Source organism: Halichoeres trimaculatus, unplaced genomic scaffold, assembly GCF_033239565.1.
Source record: "Halichoeres trimaculatus isolate MK-OKI-2021-1 unplaced genomic scaffold, fHalTri1.1 fHalTri1_scaffold_9, whole genome shotgun sequence".
NCBI classification, from domain to species: Eukaryota; Metazoa; Chordata; class Actinopteri; order Labriformes; family Labridae; genus Halichoeres; species Halichoeres trimaculatus.
The window spans coordinates 14,661,258-14,688,302 of record NW_027437188.1 but is presented as its reverse complement, the minus strand read 5'-3'; the positions used below and the strand labels follow the sequence as shown (position 1 = coordinate 14,688,302).

General features: G+C 40.4%; 2 protein-coding genes across 3 annotated transcripts in view; both read right to left on the bottom strand.

The window, feature by feature from the left end:
* Nucleotides 1-4,556, bottom strand: part of prkd2 (protein kinase D2) — a 35,758-nt gene extending 31,202 nt beyond the window's left edge. Inside the window, exon 1 of one of the 2 annotated variants that reach the window (XM_074679659.1) lies at nt 3,440-4,556. In XM_074679659.1, the coding sequence (XP_074535760.1) occupies nt 3,440-3,760 (321 nt within the window). In that variant the 5' untranslated portion in view covers nt 3,761-4,556. The remainder of the gene's footprint in view (nt 1-3,439) is intronic. The other variant, XM_074679658.1, reaches the window with a different exon arrangement.
* Nucleotides 4,557-7,792: 3,236 nt separating this feature from the next.
* strn4 (striatin, calmodulin binding protein 4) lies at nt 7,793-26,263 on the bottom strand. Its single transcript, XM_074679450.1, has 18 exons — nt 25,760-26,263; nt 17,103-17,206; nt 16,865-16,941; nt 16,625-16,703; nt 16,309-16,494; nt 15,040-15,217; nt 14,800-14,956; nt 14,183-14,278; nt 13,727-13,845; nt 13,446-13,621; nt 13,326-13,373; nt 13,116-13,237; nt 12,849-13,016; nt 12,019-12,159; nt 11,760-11,858; nt 11,580-11,666; nt 10,975-11,163; nt 7,793-9,911 (listed from the first exon to the last, which is right to left on the bottom strand). The coding sequence occupies exons 1-17, from the start codon at nt 26,081-26,083 to the stop codon at nt 10,994-10,996; spliced, it is 2,331 nt and encodes a 776-aa protein (XP_074535551.1). The 5' UTR covers nt 26,084-26,263; the 3' UTR covers nt 7,793-9,911; nt 10,975-10,993.
* Between the last annotated feature and the right edge of the window lie 782 nt (nt 26,264-27,045).

Below are 27,045 nucleotides of genomic sequence, written 5' to 3'. Positions count from 1 at the left end.
GTGAGGTACCAAACTGCCCTCACTACTCTGCTAAACACTCTAAACACACCAATATGGGCATTCATGCGTGCACACAGTCGAACTCATGTGTCGCACTCATTTAGACAAGCTGTCTATTGTCCAGTATCCCTGCTAAAGCTGCAGTTACCAGCAGGGCAGACGTGTTTGAGTGTGAGTTTGGGGTTGTGTGTATGTATGACACAGCTTGGGGAAAGATCAGCCATGGAAATGGAAATCAAAGACCCTCTGATTTTCTCTTCCTTGGTTTTTCTTAGTTGAAAAAGAAAAGAGCTGACCGAGCTTTGTAAAAAGTCTGTGGCAAAGCATTTACTAATGGTTTCAATTAGTACTTGATTTTTCAAGCAACACAATGAAGCTCAGTGAGATATTCTCGTACTAACTTGTGGTTTCACTTTTGTGTCTATCAAGGCTGCACCTGTTAGTCAAATTAAAAAATGTTTTGTGTCCTGTGCACAATTTCAACCTGACATGTTTAAGATCTGGCACTTTCTGGATCTTCTTTTCATTAAGAGTTGTGTGACTTTGGTCATTGTAACAACAAGCATAGCTGGTACAGAGGGTCTGAAGATGTTGAGACAAAGGAGGTATAAGAAAACCATGCATACTAAGAGCTAATCTTCCTCTGAAATGACATAAATACCAGAAAACCATACTGAATCCTAATATCCTACTGAATGCTAAGCCTTTTTTCCTGAAATTCTGAAAAATTCCAGGACAAAATTCCAACTGCCATTAACATTTTCTAAAGTTGCTCATTCAAACTTCCCTCACAGCAGGATTTTTAAGAAAGCAATTCGTCTGACCATGTTTTGCATATTTCTAAACTGTCAGTGAAAACACAGACAAAATATTTAATCAGCCCAAAAAGAAAACTGTACATGAGGTATAAAAACCTTTCCAGGACCAGTGTCCTCGTGTCTCATCACTTTGATCAGCTTTACAATCAGGCTTTTTGTGATTCCAGGACACAACAGAATTTGACTGCTAAGTATTCAAGTGGATAATACAGCAAACGACACAACAAACTGATGTGTCCAGTGAGGTGACCATTAATCTTAAAAACTCTACATCAATCAGGAAAGTAAGGTAGAACACGATGTTGATTTCCACAACACCTGTGAAAGAGAAAGGGAAAGCCCGTCCTGCACAGACCTGTCTTCACGATCAGTGAGGTTTAAGAGCAAGCACTGGTTTGTCTTTATCAAAGCCTATCTTAACAACCAAGAGAAAAGTGACAGAGGAACACTTGTTGTAGAGGGAAAACAAAGTCTATTTGTACAAAAAACAGATTAGCTGAGTGGGTAAGCTGGCTGTGGAGAGGTACCTGTATTTCCTGGAATATTTGCAATTGTTGAGAGTTTTTGCAAAGCTGATCTGAGCAAGCTGTGGAAATCTGGCTAATCTAATAACTTACAAGCTAACCAGCAGATTCAAATGCACAGGGATTGCATATTTTCTCACTTATAAAGGGCAATGTTATCTTCTTTTTTTAATGCTATCCCATTTTTACTGTAGAGGTAAGGTCTAAATGGCCAGTGCAACTATTCACTGCCTTCTATAGTAAAGTTAAACAGTCCTGGCTGTACAAAAATCAGACTGTATTTCCCATGATGCTTGTTGCTTCCTGTTGCAAAGAGGATGTCAATACTTCTCCCCCAACCATAACACTGCAGCACATGTGTTTTTGAACTTTTCTTTTTTTGGTTTAGAAAAAAAAGTTTCTAACGCAAATGTTCCCAAGGGTCTTCTACTTGTCTCACTCACTGATTACCCTCTCATGCTAAATTAACTCTCAGTCCCAGCAAGTTGTGTGTTTTATGGCCTTTATGACCTTTAAAGCCATTAAAACACAACACAGACATGAAAGTCCTTTAAACGGATTCTCAAAAATAACACTCATGTTTCAAAATCAAATGTGGTTGATCTAAGAAAAAAAGGTCCATAAAAAACATTTTGTGGTATGGTTTAGAAAATAACACGAGGCACTTTGCAGACAAAACAAGTTTTTAAAACGGGAAAGTGGAAATAACTGATGTGCTAAAAGACAAAAAAAAAATTGCAACACTACAACCTCTACAACCACTACAAAAAACTGCAACAATGCTGGAGACATACATAATATGACTAGACTGGTTAATAAAAATACATATTTTAAATATGAAAGTAGATCTAAAAGCTCAGTAGCTTAAATAAAAGTCTTACATGGCGCTTTGGTGAGAAACACAAAACACTGCATGTTGCATTAAGGAGAAGTGAAAGAGGTCCTGACTTTTGGATTTGTTATTCAAATAAATGCTACACAGATATAACAGTGTGGTCTGAAACCATGACTTGGAGGTGGGAGACAGAAAATACATTGCTCTTTCTGTCAAATATTTATAATTATTGTATTTTTTCATTCATTCAATCCATAGCAACATCAAGACTGTGCTCTGCTTGCTTTTCTGATCATTTTGGCATCAGAATGACTTGCTGCACTCATATGCTTGCCTATTATGTGTAGTAGCTCAGAGTACTTAATGGTTTTAATACTCAAATTCTGTTTGATATAAGGTGCATATTATGCCAACATGTTGACTGAGCCATCTGGTAGTTATTTAGGGGGAAAGGCACCATTTAAACTTTGTTGGTATTGGTGTTTTCTATCACAGCAGCAGCAGAAAGCAGGAAGTTACAGCAACTTAACTATGGTGTGCAGAAAGGAACAAAAGTAGAAAGGTTTTGGGGGGAGAAAATATGAGTAAAGCTTCAACCCCACATGTATTACAAATGATTAAAGTACTGAAATAAGTTATAATAATAATATCCCACTATGTCTGCATTGCTGATGGTTATTGAGTCAGATTTTACTTTCCAAAAATGGGATCCAGGACACTTCAAATAAAATGGTGTGGGCATTGGCTGTCTGAGTTTTTCTGTAGCTTGGACCAGTGTTTGAACCACAGCCATATGTTGGCTTGTTTATGAACAGCCAGATGAGACTGAGTCCTTTCTTCAAACCCTCAGCCTGTAAACATACCTCTGCTGTGGCATTGTGCTATAAAGTGTTATAACAAGGCTTAACCAACTAGAGCTCTCTCCAAAGTGGAGGGGAGGAAATGCTGATTGTTTTCATAAGAACTGGAGATAACTGTGCCATGTGGTCATTTTTCTCTGACTTATCAAACACGTTTTGATCTTGCATTTTTGAACCTTTGCATTCAAAGAGTGAGAGTATGAATGTTTTTTTTATGAGGGGCTTTGACACAATACTTTGTTAAAGTAGCATAAGCAGTTCAACTGGAAAAACTGCATAAAGATAAAAGTTTGCAATAAAACTAGTAGTTGTAGTCTAAGTCTTTGGGAGAAAGCATACACCCAGTGTACGTGATGTTAACACCCTCCGTGTCACACGCACCTATATGTATACACTTCCTACCTTGGTGTCGACAATAGAGCAGGCTATCTGCTTCACATAGGCCAGGTCAGCAGTTTGCGGCATGAGGACGGATTCTCTGGTCAGGCCGATCTGAATAATGAAGGAAATCCCAGCTGGAGTCGGAGGCAGTGAAGGTGTCACAGGACCCTGCCCCGGTGCCATGTCCAGCACTGGAAAACCAGTCTGAGAAGGTGTGGAGGGCATTGATATGTGGGTGCCCTGCTGCATCACAGCTGAACCTGGAGGTGAGGACCCCCCAGGAGGGAAAAAGACCTGGGCCATTGGCCCCGCTGAGGACATACACGGGCTCGCGTTAGCCATTCAGAGTCTTATGTGCTGGATGCCGGAGGAATAAACATACACACTCACAAACAGTCCAGAGTCAGAAAACTCCACACTCATTCAAACACACACATACACATGGACACACGCTGAGCAGAGTCCCACTTCCTCCCGTCCTGTGTCCACCCACTCCCTTTGAATCAAGGAACAACTCCTTATCCAGGAAGCAGTGTCTTTCTCCTCCTTTCAGCCACTTCTGTCTCGGTCTGTCGCCGTCAGACAGCTCCTAATGCCCAGGTATGACAGGCATAAGAAAAGTGTGTTGAGACTCATAAATGAGACACAGGAAAAACAACCCAGCCCCTGATGCTTGTCCTCCTCCACCCCCTCCTCCTTTTCCCTCCTTCCTCTCTCGGGTCCAAAGAAGTTGCTCTGCAGAGGAGAAAGTCCAAACTCGATTGTGAAACTCTCCCAGGCGTGGGAGAGAAGGAACAAAAACAAAATGCAAACTTTTTTTTGTCGTTGCTCCTCTTCCAGGCTGAGTCACAAAATGGCCTCCTTAGACAGGAAACAGTGAGAATGAAGGAGACCCACACACTGCTATGCTTTTATGAGTCTTGCCCTGTTTCAGTTTCAGCCCCGCGTCTGTCTTTTTGTGAAAAAGCACAGTGAGACAGAGAGAGACAGAGAGCTGTGTGGGTACCTCCCTCTCCACCCCTCCTCGGTCTCTCCTGCCCTCTCTTCTGTCTGCTCTCTGCCACAGCCAAGGAGGAAGTGAAATGACTGACACAGACCACAGCCAATAGACTTTCAGAGTGTCCCAACCCTGGACTCTGTGTACTCCCACTTTCCTCCCTCCTTTTCCCCCTTCCTTGGTTTGTGGGTCTTGTTTGCTCCCTCCCGGAGATCCTCTTACACTGCCTGAGGGAGCTCAAAACACCCTCCCACCTCCTCCCTCAACTTCCCTCATGCTTTATTTGCCCTTTCTTTCCCTCCTTGAAATCTTGTTTTTCTTACTCTTTGCATTGTAACAGATACACCTTGTCTAAAGCATATATCACACTTTTTATGAAGTTGTTTCCATGCAAAGTTCAAAGCATGTTTCCAAAAAGGGGGAACTTTGAAGACCCTCTGCCCCCACCAGACTACTTGTTGTGCTTGTAAATGAGGTTGGGCTACAGAACAAGTGTAACACACCTGCAACACAATCCATAAAAAACAAACAAACATGCATATGGAAAATTGCCCTCCCTGGTACCTTCCCTTAATGCTCTTTGCTCACCTTTCCCACAGTGTCACCATACCGAGGTTCTTTCTCAGTATTAAAACAAATCAACCACAGAGTGATGCACTTTGCTGGTACAATGAAGAAACACAGGGGACAGGTGATAAACCAGCATTAATGACCACAAGAGGGTGCTGATTGATAAAGTTTGGTATAAAGAGGAGGCCACCTGGCAGATTTGTTTCATTTTACACAGGGATTTGGTTTTATATTGCATTAAAAAGATGTGTAAATACTGGCAAAGACAGCACAGAAACCTGGTCACTCTTCAGCAGAAATAAATCAATATGGTTACACATATACTACAAAAGTAGCAATTTCTTGTAGGTTGTAATAGGACTGACATACAATGCAGCATAACTACTTTAAAGTCTTATTGCACTTGGGAGAAATGACCTGCAATGGTGCTTTGTCTTGCAGGGTAGGAGTCGCAGTCTGCTGCTGAAGGAGCTGCTTAAAGCCCCCACAGTCCCACGCAGCAGGCTCGGAGTATTGTCCACTATGGATGCAAGTTTGCCAGAATACTCCTCTCACCCACCTCCTCAAGGGACTCCAAGGAGCGGTCCATGACAGAGCTGGCCCTCCTTTCCAGTCTGTTATGTCTCTCTCTGTATCCCCTGATCTCCAGCAGACCACTGCACAGAAAAGTGCACCACAGTGTCACAGCGTGTCCTAAGCAGATTCCTGCACACTCCTAAGGCCATGAACCAGATGGTTTGTAAAGATTTTATAAAGTCACTTTTAACATTCAGTGGGTGGTTATTGTAAAGTTGGACCTGAAGATTGTAATACTTTGTAAAGTACAATAGACAGCAGGGGGTTTGATCATCCTGTGAAACCAGAGAGGATGACCAAATCGACTTAAGATCAGCTGGAGACACGTCATAGAAACATGTGACACTTCTGAGGAAGACTGCAGCAGGTCAGCAGTCAAAACATGCCAAGGTAATGACACTTAAAAATCCTGTCTGATAGAAAAATAAGGAAATACTAACACCAGTTGTAACTTTACCTTCTGAAACCTGAATTTTTTTCTTGTGTGTTTTTTTTTTTAATTTCTCCTTGCTATTTAGGGTATGTAAGACTGAACAAGTAACTGAACTTGGTCTTTGTACTGGAAGTAATGGTTTGAGTGCTATTAGTAACGCATTAGGGATTAGTTATTTGTGTTATTGTACATAAGTACACTGTGTTTTTTCACTGTTTAATGTTGCAATATCACCACGAGGTGGCGTGGGCAGTGACCCTGAATGTGGCTGATACATCAGAGTTTAAAAAAATGAAGTACCACAAGTCTGAGAGACAGAAAGGTCATGTCCTAACATGTGGGTCTAGGAGGATAAGTCATTTATATAATACAGATGATTTGTTTATAAACCATGTATAAAGCAAATAGCTTAATTTTTTATAAACATCAGTTCTGACTTTATAATAACCACCCAAACGATTTTTATAGACAGTCTACAAATTATTTCTTAACCATTTAAAAGCATCATAAACATCAGCTTAAACTTTACGGCAACCATTCAGGTAATGATCATTGATGGTTAAAAAAAACAAAACTATTAATCATTGATTAGATATGAATTATCTTTCTAACAAGTAGTTTTAATAAAGACATTTTGTTTTGTCTGTTTTTTTTCCCCTTTTTTAATTTTTTTTTTAAATTTTTTTTTCTTTTTCTTATGTTTTTAGTGATTTTAAGCTTTAGTAAGGGTTACATCATTATGACATTTAGGAGATTGTTATTATCAACCAAACAGGCTCAAGTATGGTGGTTTTATTTAGTGAAATTCATTAATGAACCATATTAAGATCAGATAAACACCCCAAAGTGACATCACACATTTGACACCAACAGGGGGGATTAATTTAGGAAGCATTACTTTAGTAGCTAAAATTTAAATACAGGAAATGCCATGTTTTAAATTTAGTTATATGAGTCAGCTTACTGTGGTTTTCATTAGGTGTGATTAATATACTGTCTGGTTTAAAAAAAAAAAAAAAAAGGACTCTGTTAATGAGGGTTTTACAGATAAATAAGAAACAAAAAACAAACGAAAACAATACATGATAACCGGATAACCTTTTTTTTTTTTTCTCTAAAGTTATGTTCTTGGACCAAAATACATCTGCATTTTAATTTTGCCAACTCGTTATAGTATCACCCTGAAATCATCCAGCCTTTATCTAATTTCCATACTTTAGGGATGGAGCATTACTCTGATGAGCTGTGTATTATCACATTACTTCTATTTGTTTCTATTGGTCAAAAGTGTTCGTATTGTGTTCCTGAGAAGACAGAAGACAAAGACAACTCTCAAGTCACTGTACAAAATCTTCATTTTTTTGTTGTTTTTCTTCTTCCTTAATGACATACAACAGGGGACCCGTAAACAAAAAGAGAAAGTCATTTGATACAAGCTAAAATGCAGTTCAAAAATATATAATAAAACAAAATCAATAAAAAGCAGGTCTCTTATCCCTTGTAGTTGGAGGAAATAGTTTGAATACAGCTTAATATGATGTACAAAATATCACACAGTGATAATTTGCTAATAAAAACAAAGAAATGAGAGTCCTTTACCTTGGCCTCGGACTGGTAACAGATTTTTTTTCCCACTTTTTTTTTTTAATTTTTCATGTTTTTTAATCATTTTGCTTTTTTACAAGTTATACATTGCCATTATCAATCACAAGCAAGATCTATGCCTAGCAAGGAAGAATGATTCACTTATGATACTACAGTATTCTTACATCTTAGTAATCAGTCATATCAAAGAAAAGAAATGCAAGAAAGAAAAACAAGGAAATGATGGACATTTACAGCACATTATGGCATCTTTAGTCATCATTTACAACCTCTGTTCTGATTTCCTTTTTCTTTTTTGATGTCATACTGATTTGTCTTTAGAGAAAACAATCGATGGCATCAGAAAGCATCAGTGACTCTCAGTCTTAAATAACTGAACTCTAACAGGCTCAAACGGTGAAGTATACACTCCAGATTGTAGTAAAAGTACTTGCAGATCATGATTTCTGCACCCTGTTTCTACCGCCCCACAGCAAGAGCATCCACCATACAATGCAGTGCAAAGTGGAGCCTAAAGAGCACCAGAGGTACAATAATAGGGTTGCACCTGGTTGTTCTCATTTTCTCACCATTTTGTTCCAGAAACAAAAAAGGAACTTTTAGCTCTAGTGTTCCAAACTATTTACCTGTAGACTACGTTGAACCCTTGGATGTAACCTCTGACCCCTGACCCTGTAATCCTCAAGTGGTAGAGTCTTAAAACAACTGATTTTACACCAGAGTTAGTCAGTCTTCTTCAGTTGGTTCATTGAAATTATGCTTTAAATAACTCAAATTCTGATCAGCTGCTAAGGGGCACCGGTCCAAGCATCTTGTATCAATGTTTTAGTTTCTGCTTTTGAAATGTCTGTGGCTGAATTTTTGGGATTCTCATTTCATTACACAGGAACAATTTCTCCCAGCATGGCTCCCCATTTTAGTAAGAGTAAACCAGCTTTCCACTCTTAGCTCCTTGGGTAATGTGCTACGGTATGTGCAACTACTGCACATCAAACAAGAAAAGCAAGAATCTTAGTCAAGCTTTTTCTTTCTTGAAAAGACTGAATAAATAACGACAAGCCCTGTCTGCAAACTGGCACCCACTTCTAGATGAAATGACTAAGAAGGACTGAACGTTTTCAGACAGGTGGTCCTCACACTACAGTACACAGAACTCTACACGCTCCCCTCAAGCCCGAAAGGAATCCACATCCCTGATGAGAGACCTGAACAGTGACCGAAGACTAAAATGTGATGACAGATGATGAAATGATTCATCCATGAAACATAGTTTCAGGGGCTGATGTGGATCTTGAAGCCAGTGAGTGAGAAACACAGTCTGTTTTTTTTTCAAAGACGCAATACAACAGGTCCCTGATTCTGACTCAAGACTGACAAGGTCTTTCATAGCACCATAATTTAACTAGTGCATACACGCATACACACCCACACACACGCACTCATATGTAAAGTAAAAATCAAATAGAGTGTTAGAGTCAGTCTGCAGAGTTGAGCTTGATACTGTACATACTATAGAAATAGCGCATGATACTGGAAAATGTGCAGATAAAATTGTACAGCAGAGTGACATTCAACGCACATAATCAGAGGCAGAGTCATTGGAACGCTAAAGTACTAAAACAGTGTGCTTGGTGTATTGGCCATAAAGTTGAAATTAAAGCTCGGTTCAAACACTAGTTAGCAACTGGCCAGCCACTCCTCACATCACACATCACACATCACACACACGCACAGCTTAGTTCTCATAACACACACTCTGCCTGCCAGTTTCTTTGGAATGTTAATACATTGATTCCCAATAAAGAGGTTGGTCAGGTGTTTCTCTGCCCACACAGGGAAATGTTGTAGTTTCTAGTCATGCTTTCCTATCAGGGGTAGCCACAAGCACTTAAACTAAGATTTCACATGACGTGTTGATAAGTGATGTGCAGTGTGTGTGTGTTTACGCTGAAGTATTCAATGTAATATGGGTAGTGTGTTAGCAGTTCAAGCGCACAAAAACAAAACACCCACAGTGCTTTGCATTAGTTGGTATACTGACCAAAAAAAGGAAAGCAGTAAAAGATTTTGTAGTGTAGAAAAGTGTTGGAAAACAGAGCAGCCGGGAGTTTAAAGTTATAAAAAAGCAGTGTGGTTAGTATTAAAAGAAGTCACTGAGGCATCAGAGGACAAGATAGGGATTATGAGGAGGGGAAGTCCAGTGGCAATGACCCAGCCAGTGGGGTTCAGGACGAGTTTTTTGAGTGCGTGTAAGCAGGTTGATTTTGTCCACTGTAGTCTTCAGGCTCTTTTGGCCCAGTTGTTTTAGGAATCTGAGAAAGAGGACAAACGAAGATGGACACAATTAACAGCAGCAGGTTTAAAACGCTACCTTAAAAACACGAACAAAAAACAAGAAACTATTTTAGCGCAGTGGTTCCCAACCTTTTCCAACTCAGGGCCCACTTTTAGGTCTCAAAATTTTTTGTGGCATCACCAACCCCGTAAACATGGAGGCAATTTAATGCATCCTCAGAGCACTTTTTTAAATTAAAGACTGAAAATAAAGGACTGTACTGATTACTGCAATGCAGTCCTGCTTCTAAGTGGTCTTGCCAATAGCTACAAAAGTTCAGATCGCTCATTTTTTGTCACATCTGACACCTGAAGGCAAACCACATGAACAAAAAACAATAATGAAAATAATATTTGAACATTTTCAATATCCTTTAAAACATAAATGAGTTTTAGTCATTGAAACATTGTTCTGTATATTATTATTTCTAAATAATTTCATCCCCCACCCACGCACAATTGGGGGTCGTTTCTCACAATAAAATGAGCACCTGCCTGTACTTAATTTGCTTTTCATATTGACATTTGTCTCTGTTCCTCTCTTTTTTCTAGATCTCTCTGTTATCTGGGATTAGATCTTATCCTATCTTGATGCTCTGTGTTAATAGTTTACTGTTCATTCTAGGCCTTCTCAGTCTGTGAAGTGTAGAAAACATTTGTTCTGAATTGGTTTTCTAAATAAAGACTGGTTGATTCAGCTCCTGCCCCTTGCCACCAGATTTCATTTAAGATTTCTTTCATTTAAGCACAAAAAATATTTAACAGGTTATAAACAGAAAAAAAGCAATTTTGATAAACCTAACAAATAATAACAAATAATAATACGTAATGTACTAATTTGTTGCTTTATAAAAGAATTGAACTGAACAAGGTCATTCAACTGTTCTATTTTGCCCTTTTTGAAAGTTTTCATTTTAGTAAAAAAAATAGAGTATGAGAATACAACCAAGAATACGCTTTTTTGTTTATATGCTACATGTTCAGTTCATGAGACTTTGTAGTTCTGTTACAGTTACACCAAATGTCCCCAACACAACTCACCAAAATGACAACACTGCTGTCAGACAAAGATCTTGGCAAGTGCATCAGCACCAGCGCTGGCAATAAAGGGTTGCGAGGGGTGGAAGGCGACGTCATGGATGGCCTCGTCGTGCTTCTTCCTGTGGGCTGTGATCTCCTGCACGCACGTCCTGTTGTCCAGCATCCACAGGCGCACAGAACAGTCATGGCCTGCAGGGGGAAGCGGGGGAGAGAAAACAAAGACTCAGACAGTGTTGAGGGCAAAAATAACTGCAGAGCACAACTTAAAACAACCATAAACATCTTTTCCTAAATCCAAACTAATGCACAGCTTCCTCTGAATTGATCAAAACTGTGATTTGGGCAAAGTCTGTAGAATTTGCAAAGGCTTTCATTTAATCTTAACATGTCTCTTCCTTCCATTGGTCAGATGTGTCAACAGTATAGTATGGTATGAATGCAACTGTAGTTTTTACGCCTTCTTTTTCTTCCTTATCCAGATAAAAATGCATTTCTTCTTTGTTTTCTGACACTTCTTGATTTTAAATTTGGTTTATCCTCGGAGATGCTCAGTTTTAAGATGTGTAAGCATAAGTCAGACAAATGTAGGGCTGAGTGCTACTTACTGCCAGAGATGAGGTAAGTGCCTTTCGGGTCTGTAGTGAGACAGGTAACTGCATCCAGGTGAGCCACCATTGAGTGAACTACTTTACCTGTAGAAAAGATTAGAAATAAGCAAACTTACTGGAAGTGTTCTTATTAGATGCATATTAATTAGTTTTATTTAAATGAGACAGTGCAGATACCTGTCTTGTTGTCTAGGAAACGGATGGTGCGGTTCTCATGTGCAGTGATGGAAACTGACTCAGATGGGTGACTGACAACACGGTTGATGAGCTCACTGCCTGCAAGATGGCAAAAATTCTCCTTACTCCAACATTTTTTATTTTTTATTTTAACATGTCAATAATTATCTTTTTAAAAAAATATATATTTATTCAAGTAACCAGAGCAAAGACGGTTTCACTCTTCACACAAGAAAACACAAAAGATTTGGTTTTATACCATCCTTGGTCTGTGTCTCTAGTGCCGTGGTGCTCTGTTCTGTGTTGAGGTCGTAGAGCAGCGTCTCACCGCCGTCATAGGATACCACCACCTGGTTGGGGTCAGTAGCCACGAATGCCACTGAAGTTGGCGTGCCATGCTCTGAGAGCAAAATGACAAGAAAAAAATTGCATGACATGGATGCACTACGTATTTTCTGCACTACAAGGCACTTCGGAGTATAGGGCACACCTTCAATGACTGGCCTATTTGAAAACTGTTTTCATTTATACGGCGCACCGCATTATAAGGCGCATAGAATAGAAGCTACAGTAGTGGCTGGGGTTGCGTTATGCATCCACTAGATAGAGCTGGGCTAAAGGGAATGTCAACAAAACAGTCAATAAGTCAGTCAAACTCAGGCTACATACACACGGAGCCGCACATTTTCCTATCCAACTATTTTCTGTGCCGTTTTCAAAAAAAGCACGCTGTAAAGACAAAGCCGTTTCTGCTGTCCACAAAAGCCGTTTCCAGAGATCAGTTCAAATGTCAGAGCTTTGGGGGGCGCTGTATTGCTCCAACAATAAACAAGAGAAGAAGCCTGGGCCAGCCTGTGAGCTAATGTTAGCACTTAGCAGAATTCCTCTTTACAGGTTCTACTGCTTACCGCTGTTACTCCGGCAACGCCCCCTAACTATGGTAGGGGCATATATAAGGCGCATCAGATTATAAGGCGCACTGTCGGCTTTTGAGAAAACTGAAGGCTTTTAGGTGCAACTTGTAGTGCGGAAAAAACGGTATATATCAAGCTAGCAAGCAAAGCAACTATCAGTATTCTTCATGTTTACCTCTCTCTTTGTTAAAGACAGACAGGCAGGGTGATGAGTTCTGAGGGTCCCAGATGCGAATGGTGCCATCTGCAGAGCATGAAGCGAGGCGATGATGAACGGATGAGTAGTTAAGACCCCACACACTGTCCTCATGACCAGCTAGGACACTGCTCTCGATGCCTGGATCTAAAAAAGGACAAACACACAAGGGGGATAATGTTAAGATATGAAGAATATTACCGGGCAAGAGCATTGTTTTATACTCTGCAGTATGTAAGTGCTGACCATAGTTGTCATAAGGGTCGACATTAAGGTCTGGCATCTTCCAACATCTGACAGATCCATCCAGGCCTCCGCTGTAGCATGACTCTCCATCCTCACCCATGGTCAGGGACAGAACGGCTCCACTACACCACACACCAATGATATTAGTGATTGCACCATAATCATGAATGTGTATGGGTGATTTTGTGATCATGCATGCTGCATACTGACCTGTGTGCCCTGAATGTGTAGATTGGTTCAACGTCCAATGCTGCGTTCCTGTGGAGGGACAGTGTTTATGTTTGCGTCTTCTTTTTTTTAATGTTTTAGCTGTGTTTGAAGTTTTCTTACTTTTTAGAGTGCATTGCTTTATTGAGGTTCCACAGTTTTAGTGTTCCGTCCTCAGATGCTGTGAGCAGTACCGCCTGGCTGGGGTGAAAGGTTAAAGCGCGAATGGCATCAAAGTGGCTGCGTAGCGTGAAGCGAGGGTTCCAGGTTTTCTTAAACTCCTCTCGGTTATCCTGCATCTGACAGGGCACATTTACAAAGAAAAACGATCAGATGGTTTGAGTGTGCGTGTGCAGGTTTAACCGAAGGTTGGGTGTTTTGACTGAAGAATAATGTGCCCTTACATCCATGGATAGATCATTATCGTTGGCAACAGTGAGGTCAGCCAGTTCACCCAAGTTCATGTCCCCTCCACCAACTGCATCCATGATGAAGACGTCTGAGGAGAAACCAAGGGCTCCCCCTGCAGGTTGGAGATAGAAATCACAACAACTGAGTTATGACAAAACATCATCACACTCTGTATAAAACAGGCTTGAATAACTCTTCTATACAGTAACAAATTGTACCTCTTTCTTCGACACAAGACTGTTTTTCTGTGTCCTTGCTCCCACATTGTGTACAAGTGGACATATTTATCAGTGTATGAGCTACTTTAAATCAAATCACTTCAAAACTAAGTCAAAATAGGACATGACAGCATTAAACTGCGACTATAATTCTAAGCCACAATCCAGAAAAGAAGAGAAACCGAGAAGGAAGAGAGCACAGTTTGTGTCAATCTGCTGTGAAAGTCTTACCTTCCCCAGAGCGAGCCTGTCCGGGTACAGACGGAGGCGGGCTGGGTTTAGGGGGGAAGTCCGACATCATGCCTTGCAACTTGTTCCTGCGGTTCTCTGAACCCAGCAGAGGAGAGTAAAAAACATCCCGTAATGCAGAGGAGGATGAATGGACAGACAGATTGGACATGGACGAAGGTAGACAGAGGCAAAAATACTTCATTCTTCAATCACACAACAGTCACACAAATTTACTGTTTTTTTCTTTGGGAAGAAGATGACATCAATAAAAATATAAGTAGTGTAAATATGACTCAGAGTGAAATGTGGAGAGGCAGCATGCGTGATAACATAAAATGACCCCAGAGAACAGAAATTATGTCTAAAGACAGACATGACAGCTACACATCTGTAAAAAGTCACAGACTGAAGTGACAGCTCGTGAAACAGGACAGAGAGACAGATGGTTGGGAAAAGAGGTTGGTTTTATTGACAAGAGGAGATGCCAAGACACAATGAGAAGAAAAGGAAAAAAGTTGACCAAGGAGGGAGAGGGAGGAGAGGGGGTAAAAGAGACAGACACAATGGTGGCAGTGTTTCTGGCTGGTGCTGATGGTGTTGCTATGGCAACAGCGTACCTAGCTCCCGTCCGTCCCCCGAAATCCGTGCCTCTCCCGCCCCCTCCCCATCCTCCCCAGAGCCCAGGAAGTCAAATTCACTGAGGGCGTCTTCTGAGTCATCTTCATCCTCCTCATCCTCTGGGTCCAGATCTGTGGTCATAGGCTCTGAACCCATCTGACACAAGAGCAGAGCAGAGGGTTAAACATCTTGATAATCCATATCTTATCCATAAATGATCTCTGTCTCTCTTGTCCCACCTTTATACGAGACTTTTTGTTCTTCCGCGGTCCATCAATGCAATCTGTGGTCATGCCCTGGAAGTCGTCTTCCTCGTCACTGTCGTCGTCATCGTCGTCCTCACAACCATGCAGGAAGGGGATCTTGTCAAGCACTGAGCCACCTAAACGCTCCTTGGAGCTTTCCTGACCTGCGTTCCTACAAATGAATGCACAGTTGGAGTTTTAATTCAATGATCTAAGCAGAACAATAAAATGTAACGGTAAACACTTTCAGAGGGAGGTCAGGTGACCTTTTGCTTCCAAACCAAAAAGGTCACAAACTCTTTTTTGTCTTATCTGGTGCCGTTATGCTTCTTCTTATTTTCTGCTCCATTTGTCTGTAGTACTACATAAATGTTTTAGGCATGTGTAAGTTAACCGTGCTGTCAACAATGGAAGTGTTGTGTAACGAAATGCTCTGGATAACCAGAGTAGAACTGGAAAACAAATCATATTTTGTGTAACCAAAAACAGTTTCCCCTCAAAGCAGCATAAATTTGCTTTGAAACACTCCCGAAGAAACTCTTTAGACCAGGAGGAAAAATTACAAGAATTTGCATTTCGCACTGGAGGATCATGAGAGCTTTAAAATAAAAATTTCCTTTTTCCTTTTTTTAAATTATTGTGCATCAATACAAGACAGTGACATAGATAGATAAGAGAAAGATAACAATAACAATAACAGTAATAACAGATTTTTTGTAATGCTATTGGTAAACATAATATTGATAGTGATATTGTAAATTTGAGATCAGGTAATAGTACTTTAAAGAATAATAAATAAATAAAAACAAAAGCATACATTTTAATCACTTTATTGAAAGAGAATGGAGAAGGAGGGGATGGGGGAAGCAAATCTCAGGTTGACTTTTTTATCGTATTATATCATATTTTATATTATTTTATTTTATTATATTGAGTTTAGTTTTAAGTTGTCCTGAGATCTCTTCCTACCCACAGTGGACACGCCAGCAGTGGGCCCCGAACCCAGTGGGCCATCTCCCCCACCACCAGACGCTACAGACTGGAAAAATCTGACCAATCTTATCAGTGGATTTAAAATCAAGTTTGTAGTTTTTCATGGTTATTCATCAGAAAAGAAAGAGTAAACGCCTGGCTTATTTCCACCAATAAGGAATTAGGATTTTGCCTTGTGTGGCTATCTGTTAGTATAAGCTGTGAGTACAAGCTGTGACATCCTTGTTCTAATCAATGAATGTCTGGGAGTATCCTCGCCCATTGTCTCACCTCTTTATTTGTTCCTCTATCTGTCTGACCAGCAATGACTCTCCACCTGCCCGGGGCTCCGGCTCAGAACAAGCTTCACCAGGCGGGGGCCCGTTAGCCTCGGGGCTGCTTCGCCCAAGCAGGGAGCGCACACGCTTTGACCGCATGTCTAGAATGGTGTCTGAATAGCCCACTTCCTCCAGATATCTGCATTCACAGAGACAGTCATAGACAAATATAGAAGAATTGAATCAGACAAAAAAAGTATTAAAATGTTCTGATGGAGGACATTAGTATGGTTGTGAGATAAAAGGAGCGAATGAAGAAGAGGTCTTACTTGCGTAGTAGCTGTCGTCCCTCCTTCCAGGACATCTGATTGGCTGGCTCAGAGTCAGACTCAGCTGGCCCATTGGGAACTGTAGAAAATAGCTAGGTCAGTAGTGATGTAACAGCAAGACATGAGCAGAGGAGAAAAGCCCCAAGTGTACAGCAGAGATTGCTGTCTGTTGTATAATATTTTCAATAAAAAAGAATATATATACTCAAATATATTTTTATAGAGCTTGGTTGAACCTACGTTGGTCTGCCTCTGTTTCTGGTTTCTTGTCTCCTGGACTCTGGTCATTTCCTGTCTTCAGCTTCTGGTGCTTGGCCCTGCAACCAAAAAAAAGAGACCAAAGGGGGACAGCATGAAAAGCAAATACAAGCAAATATTCACAAACAGCTATACCACAGACGTGCAAAACACCAGGACAGGAGGCTGTGTGGGTTAGAGAGAGAAGATGTGGGGGAACTTCTCCTTGACTTTGTCTTACCTCTCTTGTTTGAGGGCGTACTCCAGCATTTTGATCCGCCTTACTAGGTCTTGTTTCATATTCTCTTGCCCTTTCCTCTCCCCTTGTAGAAATGCTACCTGAGCCTGAAAACACAAATACACAGATAATTAAGAAACTTTGGAAATGTGTGTATGATAACAAAAGTTAATTTTGGCGCGTTGGGAATATTTTAACGTTGAGAGGGTACTGTTTAAAGAGGATATCAAATGATACAAGCCCTAGTGTAATTATGGAGGAAATAAGATTGACATGTACAGGGCACATGAGGTCTGAGAAGTCTAAGTAGAGGGTTGTCAAGCCAGGCTTTTATTTTTAACTCCTTCCAACCAAGATTTCTGTGCACATCTGCAGTTGTGGAAAAACGCAAACACAGACTGACCAAATTCAAACACTGCTTTTTTTTTTATTTTCAAGACACATCCTTCCTATGGGTGCTTCCCCTCCTGTTTTCTGACTGTTTCCTTTCGCGCTGCAAATCCTTGTACCTTGAGAACAGAGTTGTTTACCACCCACTTTTGCCATTTGAAAAAAATGTAAGGTTTGAGTGATGAAAAAAATGGTGATAAAGAGAGCAAGAATGATGAGACAACCAACACTGTAAGGAGGATTATCTCTGGTCATACTCTCTTAGAAAAGCCAAGAGGTTTAAGAGGAATGTGAACACAAGTTTGCCCCTTTTTTAGTATTAGGGAAACACTGTTGTGGAAAAAAACAAGACAACAGTCTCAGTTAGAGACGAGAAAGGACTGCCCCCAGGTGAGTGGTGAAGTTTTTGTTTACCTCTTTCTTCCTGTCTTTCCCTCCCTGTGCTAAGTGAGCCTAATAATGATTGTTTTACAGTCCATTTCTCCTCTAGATGCCTCATGTGTGTGTGTGTGTGTCCACAAGTCTGCTCCCACACGCATACGCAGCTCAGTAAAAGTAGAACAGTCTAAAAACGATATCTCATGGGGCAGGTACTCGGTCTACTTGAGAGCACAGTCAATCACCAGAAAAGTGCACACTCACTCCTGCACACACATTCACACACTCGCACACAAAACCAGCTTGGAAGGCCAGTAGAACAGAGGATAATCTGCCAAGTAAACCTTACCACTGCGGCTGCTGCTGCTGCTGACTAATCCTGATTAATGCAATGTGATTTCATATGCTTATCGGAGAATTTTGGAGATAATTCACAAAGATAGCTTGTCAGCGTGAAACTCACAGTTCAAAGGATTTTGAAATATAGAAAACTTGAGTAGTTTAAACTTGGCCAAGCCTCAGAGAAGTCCAGTTCTTTTAAATAATCTACGGCCCTAAAAATTGAACATCAAAATATAACATGTAACACAAGCAGCTAGCATGGTTAGCTTTAGCTTTAAGCTTGGTATACAACCAATACACACAAACTGTATTTTATACACAAAAGCTTGTCTATTAAAATATCATATTAAATCATATATGTCATAAAATATCTGATTTTCTTAAGGTTTTGTTCTTGTTTTTAATTCCTTGTGTACCTTTTTTCTGACTGTGTTTTTGCTAAACTCAGTCATCATACAATTAGCTTCAAATTCTCAGCATAGCAATTTGATAGCTATACTGGAACTTATTTTTGTCCTGTATTAGTAAAGACTGGAATTTCAAATTATATGTGAGCAAGCAAAAATGTTTCCATTTTTAAATACAAATGAAAAAATATTTTTAAAATAACAAGAAGGGCTTAGTTGTTTGGTTAGCTAGGCAGTGTTAGTCACAGAGACTAAACAATAAATGGCTGAACACAGATGTAACTCATATGGCCCGAAAAATAGAATTATCCCCATTTCTATTATTAGGGCATAACTTTAGCTAACTGGCAAAGTAAGTTTATCAAAGGAGGTTTTACCTCACATCCAAAATACTAATTCAAACTCAGATACAGGGGTCTAAACTTGTTCAATCCTAAGAAACCGGTCAAGAAGCAAACTAGCTTTACATTAATGGACGCTACTTTTAAAAGGTTGTTTAAGTCAAAACTGCAAAGCAATAAAAAGTTTAAAAATACAGCTACAGCTGAGTTTAGATCAATCAAACCAACCACTCTTAGATTCACAGTAAATCATTCAATAAGTCTTCCTAATTTCCCCTTCCCTGGAATGTTTTCCTCCTCATCCTCGCGGGGCAGGGCCAAGTTTCTACTCTTACTCACCCACAGACGAGCTACGACCTGCTATCAAACTTACTCACATTCTCTTTGTCTCAAACACACACACATGCACACACGCACACCCACACTGAGATAAGCATCAAATCCATCCAGTGTCACACTAAGTTGAAAGAGCCACAGGTTCCCACTGGTGCCCAAATCCTAAAATCCCTGACCCTGCTTTGTTTGCCAAGATGAGTGACAAGGCTTCTTTGTGTACCAAGTATAAATACACAAACAGACACTATCCTGGCCACACACTGCAGGAATTGTATTTTTCTGATCTATAAATGTTTCCAAAATAGACAGATTATGTCGAAGGGTTCATTGCTGTATGCCTGTCTGTTGCTTAACGACTCATTCTCTGGCCTCAACCTGACTTTATTTCTCACTTTTCTCTACGGCATTTCTCTTGCACAGGCAAAAAGTACCACAGTTCATTAATTGTGTACAGAGTGAATTTGTAGATTTATGGAAATTGTGGATTTCTACAAAAAAAATCTTGCATCTGTATTGCTTTAAGTTTGCTGTTTTTTGTTTTTTTTTCTGCCCCCTTGTTGTTTCAAGCTTGTTTTAAATCATACTCTCTCAACTCAGTAGGACTTAGGCTTTTAAATAAAAGGCGAGGCACTACAGTCAACAAATATTAAAGGTAATCCAATTGAGATCCTGAATTGAAGAACAGCAATAGGTGTCACCTTTAGAAAAAAACAGTTATACACAGGTTAAATTCAATGAAATAGATGACACAAGTGTTTGACCTAAGTCAAAGAATAACAAATTTATGAATGAATTTGTTTACTCCTTATTGCCACTGTTGGGTTTCTTTGGGATTATGTTGGTAAGTCACAGTACAAAGAGCCTTGTTGTAAAAAAAAAGAAAAACCTGTTGTACCACCCGATCTCTTTCTTTCCACCATGTGGCCTACCACAGCTGACTTTTCCACAGTAAGTTGTAGCACAGAGGGCTGACATATTTCACCCGTTTTCTGCCTGTCCTTCTCTGCAATCTGCTGAATGGGGTCAAGGGCAGCTTTCCCTCCTCCACTGGCCACCCCCTGTCGTCTCATCCCTTCATCCTCCCTCGTGAATCCATGAGCCAACAAGTAGAGCAGAGAACTTTTCTGGGACAGTGAGCTTTGACAGAGTGTGTAGGACTTTAGCATTAGCGAGACAGAGACATCCTGAAAGGTTCGGCTTGCTGCAACAGTTGGTTGGAAGATACTTGATAAGTATTGGGGTTAATAAAAAATAAACTACTCGTCATTCTAATGGTGCAGAAAAATTAAGTATTCTTGACGAATTTTATGCTTTGGGGGGAAGAGCTGGTTATGAAAATGAGAACTCAACCCCCCAAAAAGTCCTGTGCTTTTATTTTGAAGGGAAGTTTTGTGCAGTGGAGTGCCAACTATCTATTCACCTTCCTTAACTTGGAGGTGATTATTCACTGTAACACTAATTTTCACCCAGCATTTCACAGAATATTCAATTCAATTTAAATAAAAAAAAACTTTATTTGTCCCCAGGGGGCAATACAAAAGTTGTACCGCAAAGTTTCTTTTGATGCAAACTGAGCATGATGATATGCACGTATGACAACAGGTGGTGTCTAACATTATTAGAACACCTGACAGACCTGAAAGTAAGTACTGACCTTTTTTGCCTCAAAAATATGATCATGAAACATGTTGTTGGTTGCTCTTACAGATGAAGTGAGTCCTACTGTTTTTATCTATTTTTTAGATTCCATACTTGGTATTTTCACCTTTTGCAGCGATTACAGCAGCTCATGGTCCCTGGCATAGTGTCAATATATTTCCTGAGAACTCCAACACTGATGATATCCCATGCTTTCTACAACTCAAGCCTAAGGCTTTCCTTTGAATGTACAATAGATCCGTCCACTTTATTTTCCAACTTGCCTAAATTTGTTAGATGGGTTAGATGTTTTAGTAAAGATGTTTTATGATCATTTTATTCTATGGAGAATAGAGCATTGTGACATAATAACGGCTTTGTAGATATTCTGTTTGTTTTGTGGGTAATTCAAAAGTTGATTTAATGAAGCAACCATTAATATGCCAAGTGGTCTCATAATCATGGCCACCATTGGGGACATTGGCTGTCTTGAATGAAGGAAAGAGAGGAAAACAACCTTGATGTTTTGTGCAGCCGGGTGTTGGCACATAAAACGTGAAGCTGCCAAAACTCAGGATTCACTTCAAAACTTTTTCAGAAAGTGATCGGTGATGTCACAGAAACTATGTCCATACCATCTATGGAAATGACTTGATAAACACAATTTTTGTAAATTGAGTTATGAGGACTTTTTTTTTCATTTTGCTAATATCAGAAAATTCTGAGCAATTGTCTCGGAGCTATGCAAAGATACTGGACCATGCTTTCATTCCCTCCAGGTTGGACTCTTGCAGCTCTTTTTCCCAGCTGTCCTAAAAAGTCTATTAGGACTCTTCAGCTAGGGTATTGACTGGGACAAGGAGGAGAGAACACATCTCTCCAGTGCTAGCGTCTCTAAACAGGCTACCTATAAAATCTAGGAAAAGATATACTCCAGATATTATGGCTTTTTACAGTATCACCATAATCATCACTACAACGCTGAACTATGGACTCTGTGTCTGTCAGTACGTTTACACGCAGCTTCAGAAGGTGTACTATGAGCTTAGTCAGTATGAGATCCGACTATTAAAATGCATGTTAAACAGCTTAGTCACACCGAGATCAGAGTACGCAAAGCTCGACTGACACACCTAGACAATGTGACTGCTATCAGACTGGATTGGATTCGACTGGACTCAGCAGGTCTCAGTATGCCTCAGCGTTCAGCCTGTAGAGGAAGTAGGCGACCATGTTAAATTGGGTTGCTGTGTTCACACAGTCTATGGCTCCAACACAACAAGCAAACACCATAGCACATGCACACATGAAAACAAAATAGCTACAGCAGCATCCATCTCAGCTATCATATTTAGAATTTTGTTTCCTCTTCGGGTAGGGGGGTGCAAAACTAGTTCAATACACACTAGGGCTGCACGATTATCGCAATCGCAATGTCAGCACATGCAATTCAGATTTTTCTCCATGATAACCAAGCAAGTCTATAGACTCATCATGACGCAACTTTTTTTATTAAATCGCAAGCACAATCGCAATCGCAATATTGTCCACCTTATCGCAAATCGCACCTTTTCCCCAAATCGTGCAGCACTAATACACACGCAGTGTTGCTGATCAATAAAGGACACAGCATCGCCTATCGAGGTTCTCGGCCAGATGTCTGATTCTTTATTCTGCACATGTATATGTAGACAAGACAAATCCCCACTGTGACTTCACAACCGAACTATGAGCTTAGTCAGACCGCTGCGTGCATGTAATCACACTGATGTCTGTCTAACATGAGTCTGGTTCCACCTGAGGTTTCTGCCTGCTAAAGGAAGTTTTTCCTTTCCGTTGTAACTTTCTAAAGGTGCAAAGTGCTGAACTCATCTTATCTCATAAGATAAGACAAGACTTCTTATCTTGTCTCATTAATTAGCTTATTTCTTCAAACAGTGAAGTAGTAGTCATGTGATTTAATGAGTTTACAAGGAAAAGGTATTGATGAGTCTGGAAAGAAGAGGGAAAGACAAGGCTACTGCCACCTCCTGTCTCCTGTGCAGTGACTGCTATCCAATAGTGTATGTGTGTGCATGTGTGGTTGGTGTGTTTGTGTGTGTGTGAATTGGGGGGGCTTTACACCCAGCCTGTCACAGGAGACACGACAGCACAGGTGGCTTCCTACACCAAAAACCAGCTCACCAAGACAACACTTAATGCAGTCTAAGGCTACAGTTGCAAACCTCCACTGACACAAAGGAAACAAAATCGCATGACGATAGTATTAATGTCTCAAATGATGCAGATCTTTTGGGTGAGGAATAGGATAGACATATAAGACGATATAAAGACATTTGAGTGGCATGTGAGCCCATTTACAGTTTGCTGCCGACTGTACAGCACATCTTAAGGCCGGCAGGGTATGCTATCTGGCATGTTGAGAGCCCTGTGAACATGCTGGCAACTAAAGCCAGAGGCCTGTAGCCTGTGGGTGTTAAAATGTAAGCTAGGTCAATGTTTCAGCCTAGCACTCAAACCATCCATGCTCTCTCTCAGTACAGGACGTGGTGCCCATGAAACTGGACCATAGGCAGTAAACACATATACATGCAAAGTTCCTTAACAAGAATTAATGGCATGTTGGACACAGATGGCCTACTTCTAACTTCCATTCTCGCTCTTCTCCACACACGATCATAAAAGCATCGAGCGAGGCCAGTTTGTTATTGTTCATCCATATTTTATCAGGCTCCTATTTATAACTACGTAGGATTGAGTCAGAGGCAAATGAGAAGTAGAGTGACAGGGAGAGGCAATGATAGGTTTTACTGTGGGTTTGGCGAGTGCAGGATTTCCAGAAGGTAGTTAAATACAGCAAAATGTGGCTACGATCAGCAATAACATTATCACCGCTTTCCAAATACCGTTTCGGTCTGGGCTATGCAGGCCTACACAACAAACTGTGACACACGTGTAATCAGATAGCATTAACTTTTTCAGCAGTTTGAACTCCAGTTGCTCTTATATCAGAGCCGATATAGGACAGGCTTTACTCCCCGCACATATCAATTAGCCTTGGCGCACCTATGGTCCTGCCATAGGTTAAAAGGTTTTACTTCCTGACGCTACATTTGGTAGATACTGACCTCTGTAGACCAAGGACACCCCAGAAGAGCTGCAGTTTTGGAGATGTTCAGACCCAGGCATCTAATCATCACAGCTTAGTCCTCGTCAAAATTCACATCTTCACACTTGCCCATTATTTCTACTTCGAAAACTTCAACTTTAAGTGCAAAATTTTCATTTGCTAGTTGCTATCCAAAATGACCAATCCACTGATAGGTGACATTACAAAGAGATATTCAATGTTAATTATCTATAATGTTTAGGCTGATTGGTGTTCATGAATACAGGAAAGAAACAGGAAAAAAGATTCAGTGAGCTGACCTTTTGCCGAACATGAAGGGCCAAAAGACCTTCAAATGTGCATGTTCCCCAAACCTTTCTTAATCCTTGAACAATCTGATGATTAAGCACACACACTGGTTCAGCAGTAGTCTACCTCACAGTGTTGCACACATGGATGCAGGGAAGCTACATAGCACAGCCTCTGTCAGCTGCAGTCATCTAAATTATTGTCACTATTGGCTGCCTAATGCTTGCTCGAGAGCACTTCTGTAGTATTGACTCACACATTCATACAGAATTCATTCATATAGATGTTTTACCGGTGCAAAATATAGTATGTATGAGAGGGTTCTCATACATTGTTACATATGTGTACACATCTAGTGTGGAGTAACAGGGACCATTTTTAAGTTTAACTGTCTATAGTGGGGTTCTTTCTCAACTGGCATCAGTGTCAGTCATTCAAAAGATCAAAATTATCCTGAAAATATATATCATAATTAAGTTTTATCAGTCTTTAAAACCCTGAGGCTAAACAATAATTCCCTAAAAGTTTCCAGAGTACTGAGTTACAGCCTATGGTTACTTATTTTCATGTGAAAATGAAATCTAATTTACTCCTGCATGTTCTTCTTTCCTTTTTAACATCAATAAAGAAACAAACAGCATCAGAAAGGCATCACAGTGAAGACCTAAAAAACAATTTTGATGAACAAAAAGAGAACAATGCTTAACATGCCAGTCAGAGTACTTTTTGTATCTTTACTCATTTAGTACTAAATTAACTTAAACCAATCCCCAAACTATTTATTATGTCTTTGGGGTATGAACAATTTTTCACACATAACACCACAACAAATAAGCATTTTTCTTAGCTCAAAACAAAAAAAAAACTTCACAGGCCCAAAACAAAAACAACCTTCACGCAATAACCACTGAACTGTGTTCGTCTTCACCCATGTTTGTGGAGCGTACATGGGTTATTATCTATAAGAGAGAGCAGGTAGCCGCGCCTACACTCAGTTGAACTACCTTTTATATTTACAGGACAATCTGCTTGCATTATTGGTATTTCATGTACCGCTGTCACAAAGCCTGCCTTCGTGAATGAGTGGTAACTGATTGTATGAGCATTTATGGACAGAGGGGCACAGATTTGTTTTTCCCGTTATGATTAAAAAAATGTGTTTATCTTGTGGTGGCTGTGTTTGCATTCTGGTCAGCTGGCAGTCCTGGAGACCCTTCATTTCCCTGTCTAGCATTACATCCTGGTTAATACTGTTAGCCCGTTAGCATGTTGTCGTACTGAAACAGACATTGTAGGATATGTTGTGTACTGTCTCAAATCAAACACTAAATGGCCTCGTGCAATATGCGTTCCAGATTTTCTGTGGTGGTACAAAGTCGCACGTGCACACAAAATGAAACGCATATTTACCCTGAGTTCGTCTCTCTCAGCCTCCCAGCGATATTTCTCGGCCTGGAAGCGTCCCCACTCAAACTGGATGAAGTGCAGGATCCCAGGAAGCGTCATTCCAGAGTCACCGTCCTGCAGCTCCCGATTCTGCGACGACCCGGGCATGGCTCCGGCTGCTGCTGCTGCTGCCGCCGCCGCCGTTGCTGCTGCCATCGCCCCAGTCGCTGCAGCTGATGTCGCCTGGCTCGGTGATGGTTTGGGCCCGTTTGGGTTGCGCCCCGCTCCACTGCTGCCGCCTCCTCCGGAGTTCGGGTTTGGTCCACCGCCGGATCTGTCCGCCTCCATTTTAGCCGTTCAACCTCTCGCCAGTACAAGAAGGTGGAAACGGTCAGAGTGTACGAACAATAACGATGAAAAAGGTACCTCGAGCCCTTCTTCCAGGCAAGCACCACTTCACTGTAGCCAGCCCTCTTTTCTTCCTTTTCTCACGCACTGGGCAAAATTACTATTCAGGTGGTAAATACTACGCTTCCGCTCTAACACTTTCAACATAAAACCCAGACAAGCTTAACATTTCAAACTAGAAAGTGTGTTGAATTTTTTCATCGGTGCGCTTTTTTTCAGTATTTTGTTTTTACTTTAGAAACAATTAATGGATTAATATCTTAACACAGTCCTAAAATTCTTCTAAATCAAATCAAGCATTGAACGTTAATGTTAGACTTTTATTTTGTCAATCCCGGAACTTTTCTCCCTACTAGTGCCCTGTGCTTGAGGCTGCAGTTGGAAAAGCCCAATGTAGGTGACAAATAAAAGGCCATTTTTGCTGTAATACAACGAACATGCCGCTAGGGAAGTTCATTTCCTGCCATTTTGTGGACAGGGATGTTTGACGATGGTAAAGTTACCTAAAGTAATCTGCAACAGTGATTCCGTGTTGAGCTTTCATCGAATACATTCTGCAATACCAAGGGACCGTGAGCCCGTGCTAGTAAAGCATATTATTGACTATAAATGCTAAAGTATTCAAAGCTTAGGATCTTTTTTCTATTAACACCAATAGTCTAATATTCCATAATTTGTTTGCGCTTAATGCATGGGGTTATGTTCTTTATTGTGGTTATGGTATTGAAAGTGGGTAGATTCGGCATTTCTATATGGATTAAATGTACTACCTCCAAAGTGTTTAAAAAATGTGACATAACAAGAATAACGAACCATAAACTATGTATTTTTATATTCAAATTGATCTTATATTTTGAAGGTATTTTGTAGGTATATTTTGAAAAGTCAGAAACGGAAGTATC